The sequence below is a fragment of the Aplidium turbinatum genome, chromosome 2 (assembly GCF_918807975.1).
Source record: "Aplidium turbinatum chromosome 2, kaAplTurb1.1, whole genome shotgun sequence".
NCBI lineage: Eukaryota > Metazoa > Chordata > Ascidiacea > Aplousobranchia > Polyclinidae > Aplidium > Aplidium turbinatum.
The window spans coordinates 33,993,700-34,011,978 of NC_137473.1; the positions used below are offsets into that span (position 1 = coordinate 33,993,700).

At 35.4% G+C, this 18,279-nt stretch overlaps 1 protein-coding gene across 1 annotated transcript; it reads left to right on the forward strand.

Moving 5' to 3' along the window:
- Positions 1-3,693: 3,693 nt before the first annotated feature.
- On the forward strand, positions 3,694-13,154 carry LOC145764744 (uncharacterized). Its single transcript, XM_082576403.1, has 10 exons — positions 3,694-3,936; positions 4,132-4,261; positions 4,766-4,883; positions 5,397-5,568; positions 7,144-7,396; positions 8,922-9,023; positions 9,363-9,560; positions 9,875-10,122; positions 10,406-10,630; positions 11,264-13,154. Exons 1-10 carry the CDS (start codon positions 3,840-3,842, stop codon positions 11,290-11,292), a joined length of 1,572 nt encoding a protein of 523 aa, XP_082432529.1. The 5' UTR covers positions 3,694-3,839; the 3' UTR covers positions 11,293-13,154.
- The last annotated feature ends 5,125 nt before the right edge of the window (positions 13,155-18,279 follow it).

The following is an 18,279-nucleotide window of genomic DNA, read 5'->3' on the forward strand; positions in this document are numbered from 1 at the left end:
AAAAGAAAATCACCACCTGCGAACAGCGTGGGAAGGTGACGTCGAATATGAAAAGGCCATACTAACCCAGAAGTTTATCAGAGATCATATTTTTGTGTTTTTTTTTGCTGTTTGGTTCTCTTGGATCAGGGATTCATACTATAGGGATCGCCAACTCGGTTGAATATCCGACAACCGGAGTGTAAAAGTGTTGCCAGATAGTTTTTATATTTTTAGAAAAAATATTATTTTTGCATTTTTAAAGTAGTAGTTGCCCAAAACTTGCCCGTAAATAAATATTTTAAAACTAATCTAAAGCAATTTTATTGTTCACTTATCAAGCTATCATATTTTTGGCAAATTTACCCTCTCTTGTACATAAAACATATTAAGCCTACTTGAAAAATAATTACCGGCTTCAACACTTAAAACATGAAGCTCTTTATTCCTGAGGTGAATTTTAATTTCCTCAATTTTTTGTTCTTAACTGGTTTCTAATAAGCTTTTTTACACCTGCAAGTTTTATTTAAGTATGGTACATAAATTTAGAACATTCTTATTGCAAAGTTACACAACTACAAACTACTTTAACTCAATCTTGTGCAACTTTAAACTTCAGGTTAGTTTTAAACGGACAAGCTTTGGGCGACCACTACTCTTTAAAAATGCCAAAATAATATTTTGTTCTAAAAATAGGCTACAAAAAATATCTGGCAACACTTTTGCACTCCAATTGTCGGATTTTCAGCCTAGTTGGCGATCCCTATACTATGAATCCCTGTCTTGGATATACAGTATATCGGCCCTTCTTGCATTTTTGCTCTGCTTCTTGCTTGAACTTGCTCCTGTTGCAAAATTCCCGATAGATAAGTCGACTAGATCATTTGAGAAAGGATCGTTGATGTGGGCACAACTTATTGCAACTCGAAAGTAATGCAACAATTTTGCACAATGTGATGAGAGATGATGAATGATTTCCTGGAAAAGCTCCTCACTGATATCAACTTCAACAGCTGAAAGAAACTAAACTTTCCACATTTCTCTTCGATAAGTCCGAATTTCGGACTGCAGACCCTCACCAGAATCGTTGTTCTTTGTTTTTTTTTTGTAGATGAAAGCAGTTTATTATTCTAGCTGAATTAATTAATTGGCTTACTCCAAGTATGCTTTCCTTCAATTGCTATTCAAAAATGCGTTGTTTCTGTGAAAACATAAGAGAAGTAACATTTATTTAACGTTCAAAGTGTTCTACTGCAACTGTGCTTTCTGTTGACATGACCTACATTTTGAAGATTGTAATGTTATGAAACAATAGCAATAAAAAAGCTTAAGGAAAATTTATTAATTTAGAAACAAAACCCAATATCTGAACTAGAAAACTGTAAATCCATTTTTTGTAAAGAAATAAAAGTTACTCGCGTACCACTAGTGGTGCGAGTACCACAGGTTGGAAATCCCTGGTTGAAAGAAATAAACATATTAACAAAAACGCAGAATACAGAACAGAATGGGGCTGTGAAAAATGAAGAAAACAAAAGTGCTGAGTCCACATTTTGACACTTGAAATTTTTCTGGATTTTTCATATCATTCATTAAACGTGATGGTGGTGACAAAATGTTCTGGACATACTGGCCTGCAACAGCAGAAGCAAAATTTTGCAACTTTCATGCAGTTTACTTTTGAGTAGACGAGGTACCGCTTCTTCTTCTGCAACATATTTGCTGTTTTTGTTCCGTTGAAGTATGGCTACTCAAATCCACCAAACATCAATCTTTGACTAGTTATAAATTTGGATAACTTCTGGCTTTCATTTTGGATCTTCATCATCAATGCTTGTATCATGACGGATTGTGCTCTATAAAATAACTACTGTACTTTATTCTTTTGAAAGCATAGCGCTCACCAATCACCATTGTCATTTGATCGTTAAAACCAATTAAGCTACTGATGTATTTGAAGTTCAAGACTTTGTAGTATTCATGCACTCCGGATTTTCTCGTGATTTTCCTCATTCTTCCAACAATACAGTTAAGTTGTGTTGAAGCATTGATTTTATTAAGGCAGCATCTGCAAAATTGTTGTCCATCGACACCTTTCTGAGCCTTAAATTGGGATGTTAGCTGGATAAGCAAATTGCTTCTCAGATTTAAGTTCTGATGAACAGCCAAAAGATTGTGATGCCATACTTGGCATGTTTCAAGTATTGCCGTCCGACTTACTGACATGTGCAGTAATGCTTATTTGCCCTTACCCCCCACGAGAAATTGCTTGCTGGATGTATAGTTTGTGCCCATGAGACTATGCTTTGTCATTTAAAAATTAAGTTGAAACTACTTTTAGCTAATTTAATTTCCAAATATTTGCAGCCAAATAGAACAATTATATAATATTTTGCTTCATAAAAATACTATTATAACAAGTATATACACTTTTTTTGTATAAATAGGCTAAATAGTTTCTCGCGATCAGGTCAGGTGTTTCAAACATTTTATGAACGCATAGGGCAAATTAGAAACAAAAGATGCAAACAAATTTATTTCCACGAAAGTCAATTTAATCTTATACAGCTAACAGATCGATTTCGATTTGCTAGATCATCATTAGTCATATTATACCATGTCAGGGAATAGCCTACGAGTGGAATGCAATATCGTTATAAAAGCACAAAAAGTACTGAAATTGTACAAAAAATATCTTAAGCATGGTGAAGAACACATTTCAATCAAAACAATACTCAATAAATCATTATTTTCAAACTAATCGCTTCCCGGCAGTCACACGCACCACAGTTTGAGTAGCACTGCTTTAGTCCATATACCTGCATATCTATGAAAGGGAAAAGGTGGCAAAACTTCGAAAGGTTTTATTTCTGTAGTGAAAGGGAGCTCTCAACTTATTTGTTCATTCTGTATATTGTTGTTGCATTTGTAATCGATTGTGTTTTATAAAGTGCTAGGAAAAAGTCTCAATTTCGCTGTTTCTTCCAATTCAATCCCGCAGTTGGACATTCTCGCAACAATAAAGAAAAGCTGCAGAAGTGTAAATGATGCAGCTAGTGTTCCAATAGCCAGGTCAAGAATTACTCAAATTCAGCAACCTGCAAGACTCCCGCCACCTAACCTTCTTCCAGAAGAAACGACAGCTTTACAAAAATGAAATCTGACATCTCCATCAAAATCTTGAACGACGACAAAGGGATCGCTACGGTAATTATGAAGAGCATTATAACAAACTTTCGGACCTTTTGAATGACAATAGTCTGACAAATCGCAATTGTTTTTTGCGCATGATCTAACCCGCGGTAGTGGGTTATCGAATCTTCATTTAAATCTTCCTTTCAAGGTCCAAGAGCATTTCATTACTTTTTCTCACAAAAAACACTGACATGTTACATTCAAATGATTGGCCTTTGACCAGGTAACAAACTTCTGTTGAAACCTTATCTCAAAAAACATCTTATCTTGTCAAAAAGCAACCAATGAAGCGATGGCCTGCAGCGAGATTTCAGTGGAAAAAAGGAAACCGCTTATAAACAAGATTACAAGCAAACACAGCGTATCGCGTAACTCGGTAGTTCAACGTGGCAACTTATCAAGTCTTTCAGAGTTTAGTCTCAGTTGCAGAAGCAATGGCTTGACGAAGCAAGTTCAGAGGAAAAAAGATTAAATTGCAATGAAGAAAATAATTAACAAACTCGGACAAAAATAAATAAAATAAGTTTTAGAAACTGGTTTATTGCGTCATATAATTGCATACCCTCCACGATTACTTTTAATGTATTATTGCAGTCAAATTTTAGTTCAAAAGAATTTTCGTCGTTTAAATTCATTCAATTAGCTCTCAATTTGTCAAAAGCGATATGTCGTTCAGTGCGTTCTTTATTGTTACATTTGCAATCGTTCTATCCAACTCATTTTTGAAAGTTAAAGGGAATATGCTTTTTCACGTACCTGCAGGTGAGAAAAATTCCATTTGATTAAAAGGAACATTTGTGTTTGTTTATTACAACTAAGTAAATAAAATTAAAGCAAAATTTAACCTTTCTTCAAATCAGCAGTTGAAAAAAACATATTAAGGAACTTTAGATTTAGATCAGGCATTGTATCTACATAGATTCAATGAAAATTATCAATTGCCAATTTATTTCGTAGATATTGGTTGCACCAGCGGAAGAAAGTTCAGCCTGTTAGGGCACAGTGATGTATCTGCTTGTCAAGGTTCTTGGGGAGGACACGTGAGCCAAGCAAACCTGTGCTCTATTGGATGGCATGTTTGTAATTGGTAAGTCGGCCGAGTAACAAAGTAATATTAATAACACATAGCCAATAATACAGATTAATCGACGGACGAGCTATTCTGTAATTTCGGCTGAAGCTGTTTGCCTTGGAGTTGCTCTGAGCATTTCACCGTATCTTTGGTGGATAGTTTTATTTTTGCAAACTTGATAGGCTATAAACCATTGAATGTATCATATAATATGGTTTTTGACAATAAAGACATTGAAAGGCGGGGAGTTATGCGCAGTCATACAAAGCCACAGGCCAGCTCATCATACCTGAAATTTACTGCAGCGATGCTGAGGGTTAAGTAACAACGACCAGTACCACTCATTAGGTCTTTGGTATGACGGTGACCCAAACGGATATGTGAATACAAGAAAATATTCTGTACAACGACTCAGATGTTAGAACTTTACTTTCTCGGGAGCAAAGTAACAATTGACTCCAACTTAATATTTTAGTTTTTAAAGAATTTTTTTAACAACCATTCAAATATGTTGTTCAGGAATGATACGGAAATGCTTTCAGCAATTTCGTATTACGAAGCAAGTCACATCGATGGATGTTTTGCAATAAATGCTGCGCAAAACGATGGAGTATGTCAAGAGTGCTCTAGCCGCGCGGTAAAGATATTCATGTTTTCATTGTTCTCTTGAACTCATGGACGTTTTCGTCAATTAAACGACTCACTACGTTTTATTAAAGTAACAATAACAGTGCGCATTGATGTATTGTCTTATCAAAAAGATTGCGAAATGCCATATAAACTTACTTGTAAAGCTTTGTAAAAGCAGTTATGTTGCCTTTGTGAGATAATGTCGTTTCTCATTGTGAATCTATTTTTGTTTTCAATAAAACATCTTTTTGTTTTTTAAAACCTTCTACACTCAGTGATTAAAAATTTTGTGATTTCTTTACTTCTACATCTGGCTTAGAAAAATGTACTTCATTGTACGAATTTCACGTCTTTTTTCTGTAACAGCAACAATGATTTTCAGCTTTGAGTTGTTTTCTGTTGCAATGAAACTATTACATATTATTGGAGATTCATCGACTGACTGTACTATTTTTCTCTCTTTTGTCATACGGTATAATTTTATTCATTTTTTTCAACTTCAGTAAAAATATTTTTTCAGGACGAACTGGCTGGACTTGGTGCCGATTGCCCAATCATAAACACGAAGAGCAGTTCGTGCATTGGAAACGGACGCATCGACTCTTCTTGTTGCTCCACTGCTCATGGACATGGTGCTTGCGTTTTTCGTCAATGGATGACTGGTGTGGTTTGCTGCAGAGACAGGAAGTCAGGTAATAAAAAGTACCTTGTCTGAAAAAAATTGAGTTGTTAAAGACGTTTTTATTTGCTTTAAACTAATGAATAAACATTAAAATTCTAGCTTTGTGGCTCCCGTGGAAAAATTATTTACTAACAACAACAAATCTATAGTCAACTAAGCGTGAAACGTAGAAGTATGAGTTTGCGTTTTGTACCGAAAAGAGGACAAATAAATTAAAATGTCAGATAATGCTCTCGCTGTCTAATGTGCATGGGAGGAAAATCTCCTTTTGGCAAGCTGACTTGTTATGCTGACATAGCCTACTCAACCGGAAAAATAAGATTTGCTAGCTAAATTTCTTAAAAATAAGAAATTGTTTGACAATGCAGTTTTTCTTACACTTTATCAGATTTTCAAAACACACCAAGACTATTCTTTCCAGATTAATTTTTCGGAAATTTTGTTGAGAAGAATATCTCTAAAATAAGGTCTATTTTGTATCATTTTTATGTCTGGCATTATTGGCAGTTAACATGTGTCCACTTTGATTAAATTAAACTGTTTTCATGTATAGGTTACAAACATAGCAGTTAAATTTTAAACTATTATTGTGGAATTTTTTTTGCACGCAAACCTATGAGTTAGACAGGAAAACTATGCATCAATGACTTCATAGTTCTTGGCAAAGTGACTTTGTACTTTGATCAGAATTTAAACTGTTCTTGTATCGATCCCATCGAACTTTGGACTCAACCTTTAAACCTCAAAACAATTTTAAGAAAATTACATTTTTAAAATACTGTACCTTTTGAGCATGTACTTTGCGGCTTGAACAGTAGCCTCAAGCCTAACGGAAACACGATTGCGAAATTATCTTGTAGTCGGTTCTTAAATCTTCAAAACGTTTGAAAAATACTTAAACGATTAACAAGTGTATCTTTGCAAAGGATGCTTGAGGCACATTACGCCATGTTAGTTCTTGAAAGTGAGATTGGCTGCGTAAAAATTACAATAGATTGATTAGCAATACCTTTTCTTTAAAAAAAGCATATGCTTGTCTCACCGTGTTTTAAAAACTCTCAACTTGTGGAGAAAAAAAAATAATCAATTTTTTGTTTAAACTCTTTCCCCCCAAGCTGGCACAGAAACATATTAGTAAAGTTAAAAACTGAAACCTCAATGCAAATGTTTAAAATTTTGGAATTCTACCTCTGCGCTGTTTTACAAGCCGCGTAGCTGCAACCATGGCCCCATCTAATGTGTTCGCCACGCTGCAACATAAGATCGACTAGAATGACAAGAATAGGGAAAGGCCTTCACAGTATACATTATTTTGTAAGTGAGAATTGAAATCACTTGTTAGAATAGCTGGTATGGCAGTAGCAAAAGAAACAAAGCTAATAGTTGTCGAAATTTTTCATACCAAATGCTTCCATAAATTGACATGCTGAGAAATTACAGGGATTGTAACAGCATTTTGGTTTGGGTTGTTATTATCGCTTTGGAGAGTTGACATCTCAGTGCTTTCAGATCAGAACACTTGTTTGCATTTGGTTTTGATCCTAACTTTGTTACTTTTGATAACATCATTTTTGTTTCTTTTTAGGAAAAGCTCCAACTATCATTGACTCCCCAATTTCCACAATCCGAGTTCAGCAGGGTGAAAAGATCGTTTTAAGATGCAAAGCGGAAGGAATCCCTACGCCTCACATTATGTGGTACAAAAATGGGCATCCAGTCACTCCAGAAGGATTGAAAGATGTGGTTGAGACAGTTGGAAACACAGTCTCCTCCAAGTTGATGATCTCTAAAGCTCGCCATTCGCACAATGGACTGTATCTTTGTAAAGCAAAAAATAGGTGAGAAGGTTGAACTATTTAATTCTGTACCGCCATACATCCACTTACATGAATGTTATACCCCAAATACTGTGATATCAGTATTCAGCGTACCTACCATTTTGCAAGCACGTACGCAAAGCATGGTAGCCTATAAGACCATGTTTTGAAATGAGATAAATTTCCAATGTTTGTAATTGCTTTGACGTCAGCTAAAATCTTGTTAACATGATCTACAAATGTTTTGTGTGGGCGGATTGTCGCCTTGAATGAAGTCGGTAGTCGATTGCTTCTGAATCACTGACTTGCTGACAGTGCAAAAAAATGTTCAGCCTTGTGGTTAGCTTACGTGCAAACAAAAAATAGCTTGAAATTGATGTTTGTGGCAACTCTTCGACTTAATCTACTTTTAAACTTCACGATTTCAACCATCAGAGATATCATGACTGGAAGGCATAGTCTCATTTGAAAATGTTATTTTAATAGTATCAATTTATGCAATTCAGTTTGGTTGCCTCAGAGTATTCATTGCTGCAAATGTGCGCTCCGACTGAAATTGGTGATACTGAAAAATCAAAATCATTTATCAGAAAATCTTTCACAATTGACTGTGTTTAGTAAGGAACTTTTCCGTGATTTTCAGTAATTCCATTATTCTAGATCCAGTGAAGACTAAAAATCAACATTCAATAATTTTTTGTTTAAACATATCGCTTGGTTGACTTGGTCTTCGGCGACTTTAGCGCAGTTGACTACGCTTTAAGAAAATTTGAGAGCAAAAAATAATCAGTTGAACAAGATTAGTTGTTATTTCTTGTGATTAAGAAAACTGATTAAAGCAACATGAAAAAGTCATTTTGTAATTAGACACTTAAAATCTCGATACCAAAGCCTTTTAGTTTCGATTTTGATCTCCACCAGTTAGCAATTACAAAACTAGCTTTCCAGCCCATACGTCAAAAGGCTGAATTCGTGGGGTGTTTAATTTATTGTCCAATCACTGTCGACATCTTTGAATTGAATTTCTACGCCTCTCTCATGCGCAGCGACTGACACTCTGTTGGCGTAACAATGTGTAGTTTCATGAAAACGAATACCGGTAACGCTGTAAGAAAATCTTTTGTGATTCCACATTACAACAGTATTTAATGCAATAACTTTGTTTCAAAATGCATATCAAAGATTGAACTAACCTCAAAAAAATAACGACAAACAGTTTATTTTGCAAAGAAAAAGTATTGCATTAATTTGAAGGACGAGTGGATCCTGCAAAGTAATTCTACTCGAGTGACAGAGAAGAGACTTTGTTTTTTTGGTGTAGCCTAAAATCATTCATTCAACATCCCGAAGAGTAGGATGTAACATGTACACAACACGGTGCGAGCATGAATTTAAAAAACAATTTGAAAAAAATAATAAGTTGAAGATCAAAATGAGTTAAGTACTTTACAAGAAAGCTAAATCTTGAAATGTAACACTGTCACTTTGCTTTTGGTCGCCCTGCATGTAAAATAATGTTGCTCAATTATTTATTTATTTTTTTCAGTCATGGTGATGTCATCTCTTACACGTCGGACGTGACAACTTATCGTGCGAAGCCAAACTTAGCGGCTTGTAGAAAACATCGTCATCAAATTCTTCTCAACGGGTAAGACAAACTCTATGTTCGCGATAGCAAATAGGTCTGTGGATTAAAATCAATTTCAATAAAAAAGTTCAGCAAAAATCCACATTTCTTCAAAAAAGAAAAAAAGAATGGAAGGGCATTTTGAAATTCTGTATTTTTATATAAATTTAATTTCAAATTTTAATAAAGTTGTCTTGAGTTGAATAAAAAAATCTTAAATGGAAAAGTAAGCGATGTACAGTAGATTCCTTTTCACCGCCCATTTTCAATTAAGCATAAAGCATGACGCAGAACAAAAGTGTAGCATTCACCAACAATCCATCAAGAGAATTAATCAATTAGACATTTCATTTATTCCAGTGCTACCGTGGCAGCTTGCAAAGGAAGTTGGAAGGGTCGTGTGAGGCACTCTGGCAAGCAGCTGTGCGGCAAAGGATGGCGTGTATGTGGCTTGAGAGATCTTAGTACCCTTCAACAGTTGTCATGGGAGGATATCACCTCACTGAAAGGATGTTACGCTTATGATGCATCCACTTCTGACAACTTTGCTTGCACAAAGTGAGTATTTGAGAAAGTAACATTATTTCTGAAGTACTATAATTATTGTACATTTTAATGATGTAAAACTACCACAAGAAACAGCAAACCGATTACAACATTAAAAAAGATTTCTAATGAAGTCGAAGATATTAAACTAGTACCAGCTGAAAAAAATCCCTATCACTGGAAAGGAGTACCATATGATAAATGGATTATTGCTTTCTGGAAGTTGGGAGTGAAAATTAATACAATTAATCAGAAAACTTAGCCCACGTTTTATAAACTCTTACAGTATCTATCAATTATAACCTTATCATAATCTTGTAATCTAGGTGCTCCCATCGACAAAAAGGCAATAGTATGTCAGGCATCGGTGCAAATTGTGAAATGCAAAAGAAGAATCTGAGCTCTTGCCTACACACGGGACGAGTAGATGTCTGGAGCCACAGAAACCCAACAAAAAGCCTCGATATCCAGACAAAAAATGCAAAGCATTCATGCAGCTATAAAAAAGGATCGACATCAGGAGTGATGTGCTGCAAGATTTCGAACAAGAAGAAAAACCACAGGTCTAACCACAGTAAGTCGCTGATCTCGACATTCCAATTACTTGCTAGCTTATTTAGAAAAATTAGTTGAAGTCTGTTTTTCTCATACATAACATTTAAACGATGGAGTAAAAAATAACGGTACTGAAGAACACATTTAGCAGCATTTGCCTGCTTTCTATTGCAAGGTGTTAAACATGATTTGCAGTGATTGGGAATTGACTGCTTTAGAACCACTCCCGGTGAGATTTCATATCAATAAATCGTTACAACTTGCTACATTTCAACGTGAATAAATCGTTGCCTACTTTTCAGGAAAGTCTTGTGCTGGTCCATGTGGTGCAAACAGCCATTGCAGTAAACGAGGAGTCTGTAAATGCGACAAAGGATTTAAGCTGTTTGCGGAAAATTGTGTTGCAAGACGACTTGCTAAGTCTCACAAGTCATTATGCTCACAAGTTAAATGCCAGAATGGTGGAAAATGCAGGAAGGGGTCTTGCGTTTGCCCCCCTTCTTTCCATGGGAGCAACTGTGAAAAAGGTAAATTGTGTTACAACATTGTGACAGAATCATTATGCCAAATAACACTTGATCCTTCATAAGTACCGTGTATTACGTTTAATCGATGCTCTCAAATCTAACATGCTGTACCCTCAAATAGTTTTCGTACAGCCCTGAAAATCATTAACCGCATTCTTTTCTTGAGAACTTGCTGTAAGCAGGAAGAAAACTCAATGCAATGGTTTTAACCCGCTAAGTGCGCAATAAACTTTTTGCAACTCAAGTTATTGTGCGCATTTAATTTAGCGACTCCTAGCATTTTTTTGTCGCATTATTACTTTGTAGAGTATTGGGGAGTCCCTAGCCTACAGCGCAAGAAGCTTTTGTTTAAATTTTTATTTGTACTTTGTGCTTCATTTTGTCGTTTTGACCATTCCGGAGAAGTGGACTATTGTTTTCTGATGCAATCGCATGAATCCATGATCACTGCATTGTCATTCGAAACAATGTTCCTTGGTTTCTTTATAACGCCATTCAGACAAAGCGAATAGAGGAAAGCGAAATTAAAAGTGTCATGAATAGCTGCGATCACGAAAACGACAATTGTTGCGTGTTAAACACCAAAACGAAACCTATGATCGCTGGTTTTTAAGTTGTGTTTTGTTTTTGCAGGTACCACATCAGAGATGACTTTACACTGAGGCTACTTCCGCACACTTTAGTTAGCATGGAAAAGAACTACAGGAAAATTAAAAGGATCGAACGGGACTGTTATCTTTAAATCGAATTACATAATCATATATAATATAATATATAACATTTTTTTTTTAATTTGTTGAACTACACTAGTTATTTAACCATGATTCACTATCGGTAAAAAAACTTACTCACTTTCCGTTTGGCCATTTTTCAAAATTATTATGACAGCTTTCTGTTTGTTTCGTTTCTTTATCTTCAATAAATTGTCTTGTTGATATAGCCTTGTAATTGTTTTTCACTTTTATGTTCGCATTCAATTCCAAACGTTTATCATCCTTCTTCATCAGCTTTCCTCAACGATGTTTGATAAGATAGATCAACATTTTGAAAGTTCTTCTTCGCTAATATGTCACAACTTTTAGAAATTTTTATTTCAAAGTGGTGTTGCGATAAACCATCAAGCAAACAACTTGAAACTTCCTTTCAAAATAAATATTTTTTAAGTTTGGTGTTTTTACTGTTATCACAGTTGACAGCCACGACAAAAACTTCAGCTCTTTGGTAATGTAACATTGAAAGGCTTAAACTTAAAAAAGAAAAACCTGAAAACTTTATTCAATTTTAATAATCATGATTTACGCTCCACTTCTAGAGGCTTAGGCAGAACTACAACACGTTTTGTATTGTTTTGTAATTTTCCTGTTATTGTCAAGTGAGATTAAATGTCATAAGGTAGCGAGCCTGAGTTCTTAGGAGTACTCTGCAAATTAAAGCCTCTCTCCGGAGACGATATCTGTATTCGTGAATATTTTGCGTTTTGTCCGTAGTCTACAGTGTTGCCAAAACGGTTCGTGTCTTTACATCTTTCCAACATCAAGTGTCTTGTTTCTGTAACATCTCAAACAACCAAATCCGTCATTTTTACATTGATTCAACTTCAAACGTTACAACAATGTTAAAATGTCAGATTTTGCTGTCTGAGATTCAAAGTAACACAAAAAGTAGAGTTTGTTAGTGTTTAGTAGTTCTCGTAGTGCCGCGATACACAATAACGTGGACTGCGTTTGCATTTTATACACATTCATGTACACGGTGTATGCATGCCGCATGAAGGTAATAGTACATACTGTTTACATAGACCACTGTGAGGAATAGTGTGTTTCGGTGACGTGGTAAAGCATGGAACTCTTTTTTTGTGAATACTGGTTGGAGAATTCAAGGTTTCTCTGTATTGTAAAGTTTTTATTCTACACCTGCGTTTTCTTTTGATTGACACTGTGAAGCACGTTTGAGTTTACCGAATTGTATTTTATCATTCTTTTGTTTATTCAATTTTTTGGGTTCAAAGTGACGACAACTCATATAACCCACAGAATTGTATGAATTATGGCACGTACTGAAAGAATTATATGATTTTAGTTTGCGCAAATTAATGTTTGTCAAACGTTCGCTGTTCCCAAAGTCACATCTATCAAACGAATACAGAAATTCCATTGGTCAAATAAATTGAAAGGCAGCCTTGGTTGAACTACTTTCCGAGTTGTTTTCATTAAAAAAGTCCATTAGCTTGATACTTTTTTGAAGAATGTTTACGCAAACACACGAGGTGCATTTAAGTTTTTAAAGTGAGGTGTAGTAGCTTTTTCCTGCCAACTTAAATGAAAAACTTTTATTTGTTAAATATGTTTACATGCCAATGAAACACTTTTGTTGTTGGTGTTTACTACAACGGCACTGCCGCGCAATGTCTTTCACCATACGTTGCTTCAACGATACAACTACCAGCTCATTTGATCGTATATCGCTCCTTGTAGGCTTACTGTAACTTCTGCTTGTACGTTTACTGAAAAATAAAATATATATATAAAATACATACCTCTGCTAATCTCTATGACGGATTATGCAAAATGCTGCGAAAACATTTATACAAAGTTAAAAAACTCTCGAAAATCAGCTACTGTGAGATTCCTTTGCATTATACGACACGTCTATCATTCCTCATAGACAAATTGCGAGAAAAGAAGCAGAAGTATAACATTTTGGCTATGCTGGAGACTTGGGTTTGATTCTTGTTTCGCTTAGACCCATTTCCTTCGTCCTTTTCTATGCCAAAAACTGAGTTTCAAAGTTTCTGAATAATATTCGGATGACTTGACGTTGAGAATCGACAACAATTTTGATCTAGCCAGCCGACATAATTCTTGGCAAACGTCAGTTTCCTGCTTCTTGTTAACAGTTTGCTTTAGTTTAGTTCTAAGGAAATATAATCCATCCCGATAGCTCAGTTAGTTTAGCGCTCTACTTTTTGAAGAAAAAAAAACAGCAAAATCAAGTTAAGCTGATTCAGCTCTCGGGGTGTGTGCTTCAGCAACGCATTTCAAGGACAGCTTTCTATTCAACGGCATCTAGTGGGTTGAATAATTCACAGACAACAACATTTCAACAATCGGAAACTCCACTCTGTCAATCTCGGTGCTCGGCCCTGCGTCAGTTGTTCAAAGCGTCTACAAGTATGCGAAACTGCCAGGATTAAGCTCTGAAAAGAAGCTTTCTCAGTCTGAAGATAAATATTTTCACGATCAATGAAGATCACCTCAGGTCAGCAACAAAGAATTAGTTCTTCAACACTTTTGATCAATATATTTCAAGATAAGAAAACATAGTTCCAGGACGAGGTACTCACACGATTTAGAAGAGGTTTGACCTTAGTCGCATATTATCCAAAACGTGGCATGACATTTGCATTGTGATCCCACAACTTCTTTTATTCGTGGTTTTGCCGCAATGAGACAACAATCCAACGAAGTATCATTTAAGAATTTTGTGCAGTTTATATTGTATTTGTGGCAGAGGAGCATTGAGAGAAAGAAACCTTTTTGATTTTTCCACAAATTATTGTCAAAGAAAATACTACGGCTGTAAGATTGATAATTTTGTACATAAAGAATATTTATCTTAAAACAAAGTTACTTGACGCCTAGACCAGATGAAATGAAATATCAGAGCAATATAAATTGTTCACTGTTTGATATAGCATGCACACTGCACAGTAGGCTATAATATATCAGTGTATTATAGTAGGTTATGTGTAAACTTATAAAATTTTGGTTTAAATCATTTTTAACATAAATTTAGACGGTAATGTTGCTGGACGATAAATATTTTATCAAACAATTAATTGAGAAATTCTTTTCAAAACACGTCAAAAAAGTGGAATCTTTCATAAGTTTTATTGTGTTTATTTTTTCACTTAAAGAAATATTTTTATTATTATCTCGACACATAGCTGTCGCTAAAGAGCAAAAAGTAAATATATGAAAATAAGTCAACGGTACACACGTTCAATTTTATTCAATTTTTATAGTGAAGAAGTTATTTGTAAAAACAGAACAATTGTAGTGAAATATATTTGAAGCAGTCCATTGTTTTTATTGAAGAACTGAAACTAAAACTCACAGCTTCTATTTTTTCTAGACTTGTATGCACTGTTTTCCCTGTGACGCCTAAAACTAAGTTAAACTGAAACAAAGCAAAATTAAACTAAATGTTAACCAAAAAGTTAAAACCATCGTTGGGATAAAAATAAATTATTTTATTTTTTTATTCCATGAAAGCACGTGCGTGTTCAATGTTAATACGTCTAGTTATGTTTGTTCTAAGAGAAAAATACCTAGTGTCACAATACAAAACGAAATATTTGTCTTGAAAGGTTCAAACAATCATGCGGTCATTTTTATTTTTCATCAAACAAGTTAATAATCTAAACAAAGGTTTTAAGAACTAGTTTACCTTTAAGAAAAAGCAAATATTGATGATAAACTCGCAATTTTTTTTTGCCTGATGTACGTCACAGTCATAAGTAATCCTGTCATTCCTTTGATGACAACATGTTTTCAAAACGTTGCTCTCGGTGATGCACAAGAAACCGGTGCACGTTAAGATTCAAGAACCAACTAACAGTCACTTGCAAATCGAAAGTTACTAAAAGATGAAACTCTTAATTTGAAAACTTTTTGAAAACCATTACATTCGTGCGAAAATATTTATTCTACTGTAGAAAGCCCTTGTGCTGAAAAGCCTTTGCGGAAAATTATTACAACCCTGTGCGACCGCTTGTTGTTTAAGCTATCATATAAAATTACATCAGTTTATGTTCAAGAGCTTTTATTTTATTTTTTACGTTTTTACAGGTACCTACTGTATATCCAGGCGCGGATTTATGGGGGGGGGCCCAGGGGGCCCGGGCCCCCCCCGAAGTTTTGTGAGGAATTGTTGAAATAGTATGTTTCCGCATCAAATGGTTCGATATGCTTCTAAACAGCTGATGTTAGTCCCACGGCGGACTTAACTTATCCCGGGGGGGGATAGTTTTTTTGTTATTATGGTTGAAATTATCCATCGATCAGACTCCGTTATTTTCTTTCATACAACATCAAATACATTTTAATAGCAACATTTGTTGGGGCTGAAACCAACGCTGAACCAAATGGCGTCAGTTGAAACAATCTGAAAGCTTGAATGGCTCAGTGGCGTAGCCAGGAAGGGGGTTGGGGGGTTTCAACCTCCCCTATTGGCACGCGTGTGACGTCATGATATTGAGAATGATGCTTTCAGTCTCTTTATGTCTCTAAAACAAAGTTTACTTAACTTTAAACGAAACTGCATTAAAAGAGCGAGTTTTTCCAATACCAAACATTCAAATATCTCAGCCAGGAATTAGCAACAAGAAAACATAGAGACTTAGCTTTATTTCCGAAAAATGCCGAAGAAACCATGATCTTATCCTTTTGCTATTCCACCGGACAGCACCATTTTATAGGAATATTCATACCCACATTTTTGTTGAAAATGCTCTCAGAATGCACCAAATTCAAAGTAAATATTCAAAATTTTATGGGGGGGTCCCCCCAGACCCCCCCGCTGCTGGGTGTCGTCTTAGGCGAACACGCCGGTGGGCTTCGCCCGCCTAACGTCATAAAAAAAATCTTTCAAAAATTCTGGCAAAGCCACTGGAATAGCTGTTTTATATTTCTTAGTCTTCATTATAATTTCAATCAATTACCGTATAGGCTATGCCTGCAAACATAAAATATACCCAATTGGTCATGGATACTACATGCAGGGTTTTAAACCAGATTTCAAGTTTACTTTGCATGCTTAGCAATTTTTATTGAAACAAAATTTATTTCTTAAACATTCACAATTGATGAAAATAGCTGTTTTAATGTCTATTTTATATCATATCTGGGCTATATGTCGTAGTATCATTGTTCATATGTGTTTTATCTTTTTCTTTAATTGATTTTCAAATTTTCTGGCCCCCCCCGAAAAAAACTCCTAGATCCGCGCCTGTGTATATCATTTACATCTTGAGAATTATTTTAAATTTACCTTCATTTAACGTATCCACACACATGGCAGGAACCATTACTAAGACAATATCACATGCGGAATAGCAAAATACAGTAGAATTCGCCTATAACGGCATCTCTAGGGGATTGCAAAAACTGACGTTATAGCCGAATTGACGTTATAGACCAACTACCGCAAACTATTCCAAAACTGTCTTTTGATTAAAGAAAGAGGTGTATAATCCAGTCAGGTTTACTGTGTACCATCAAACTGACAAAAGTCACGCAGAAAATACAGTAAACAAAGAAATTGTTTAAAAAAAAATAACCTACAGCGAAAGGTACAGGAAATTTGCGCAATACAGCTCGTTACATACAGTAGCACGTACAACTGTTGCTTTGAATTGAGTTGTTTAGAGGTCAGCTGTAGAGCTGCTTTTTACACGTGATAGTTTTTCACGCGGGAAAAAAGTTAATTCAGTTAATTAAAGTCCCTGTTGCGAACGACGTAGCAAAATAAAGGGAAGACATTTTGCAAGCAGCAGCGCTAACTGGATTAAAAGACTGACCGCTCGTGGTGAAGATGATGGCTTAAAGTGACGTTATAAACGAACAAAAGACATCTGGAAACCAATAAAGGGTGCTGTTACATGCGAATTGACGTTATAGGCGATGCTGTTGTAGCCGAACTACAATGCACGTAAAAGATAGGAATTCTGCCGGAACCGAGCGAAATGTGACGTAATAGGCGAATTGACGTTATAAACGAAGCCGTTATAGGCGAATTCTACTGTATAAACAAATGTTCCAATCATGGTTCCTATTCTGAAATTAAACATTATTACATTAAAGGTTTATTCCTATTCAAGAACAGCGACAGAGCTCTGTCTCGTAGTTGAAACGTTACCACCAGAAATAGCTGTAAAAATGCAGGTTGTTTCGAAGAAAACTTCCTTGTCTTGGTTTCGTTCCTAAGCTTCTGTCGGAATGATTTTGCTTCGTTACAATCAAATCTGCTTCGTTATGCATTTCAAAGGAAGCTTACAAAAAATTTTGAGTGATAAAACAAGCTGAAAATTATCCTTGTTTCAAAGTGATTTGGCATCATGTTTTTCAAAGAGACAATCATCATTACAATTTGAAAAACATATGCCTGCTTAATGCTTCCTTTCTTATTATGATCATGCTCACAGCGATTTCCTTTTTCATCTAAAATACGAAGGATTGAAACTCTAGAGGTTAGACTAAATCTGATTGCAATATACCTGTTGTTTATTTCCTGTGTGTTTGGTGCTACAAATGCGGATAGCTAATTGACAACGATTTTCGTGTTGTTGCAGTCTGTGTGCGGACTATACATCTTGTTACATTTTATTGGTTTGAATATGGACAACTTTGTCTGTTGCACATAAATAACAGTAGTCCTTGCTCTCTGTTACTTAGGCCTATGGAATATCTTTGATATTTTTATTGTATTAATCATAATTCATTGTGTTATGAAAGGTAAAAAGTCACTGATGTGTTTGCAGTGCCATGATTATAGTCTAAATCAGAGGTGACGAACCTGCGGCCCGCGGGCCGCATGCGGTCCGTCAAAGAATTTCGTGCGCCTCGTAAAACAATTTGACAATCGCTCAT

What these genes read in the sequence shown, in the direction of transcription:
- LOC145764744 (XM_082576403.1), top strand. Translation starts at nt 3,840, where the DNA reads ATGTCGTTCAGTGCGTTCTTTATTGTTACATTTGCAATCGTTCTATCC. An exon ending in CTGCAGAGACAGGAAGTCAG is followed by an intron (nt 5,569 to 7,143) that starts GTAATAAAAAGT and finishes GTTTCTTTTTAG; the next exon opens with GAAAAGCTCCAACTATCATT. An exon ending in CATCAAATTCTTCTCAACGG is followed by an intron (nt 9,024 to 9,362) that starts GTAAGACAAACT and finishes CATTTATTCCAG; the next exon opens with TGCTACCGTGGCAGCTTGCA.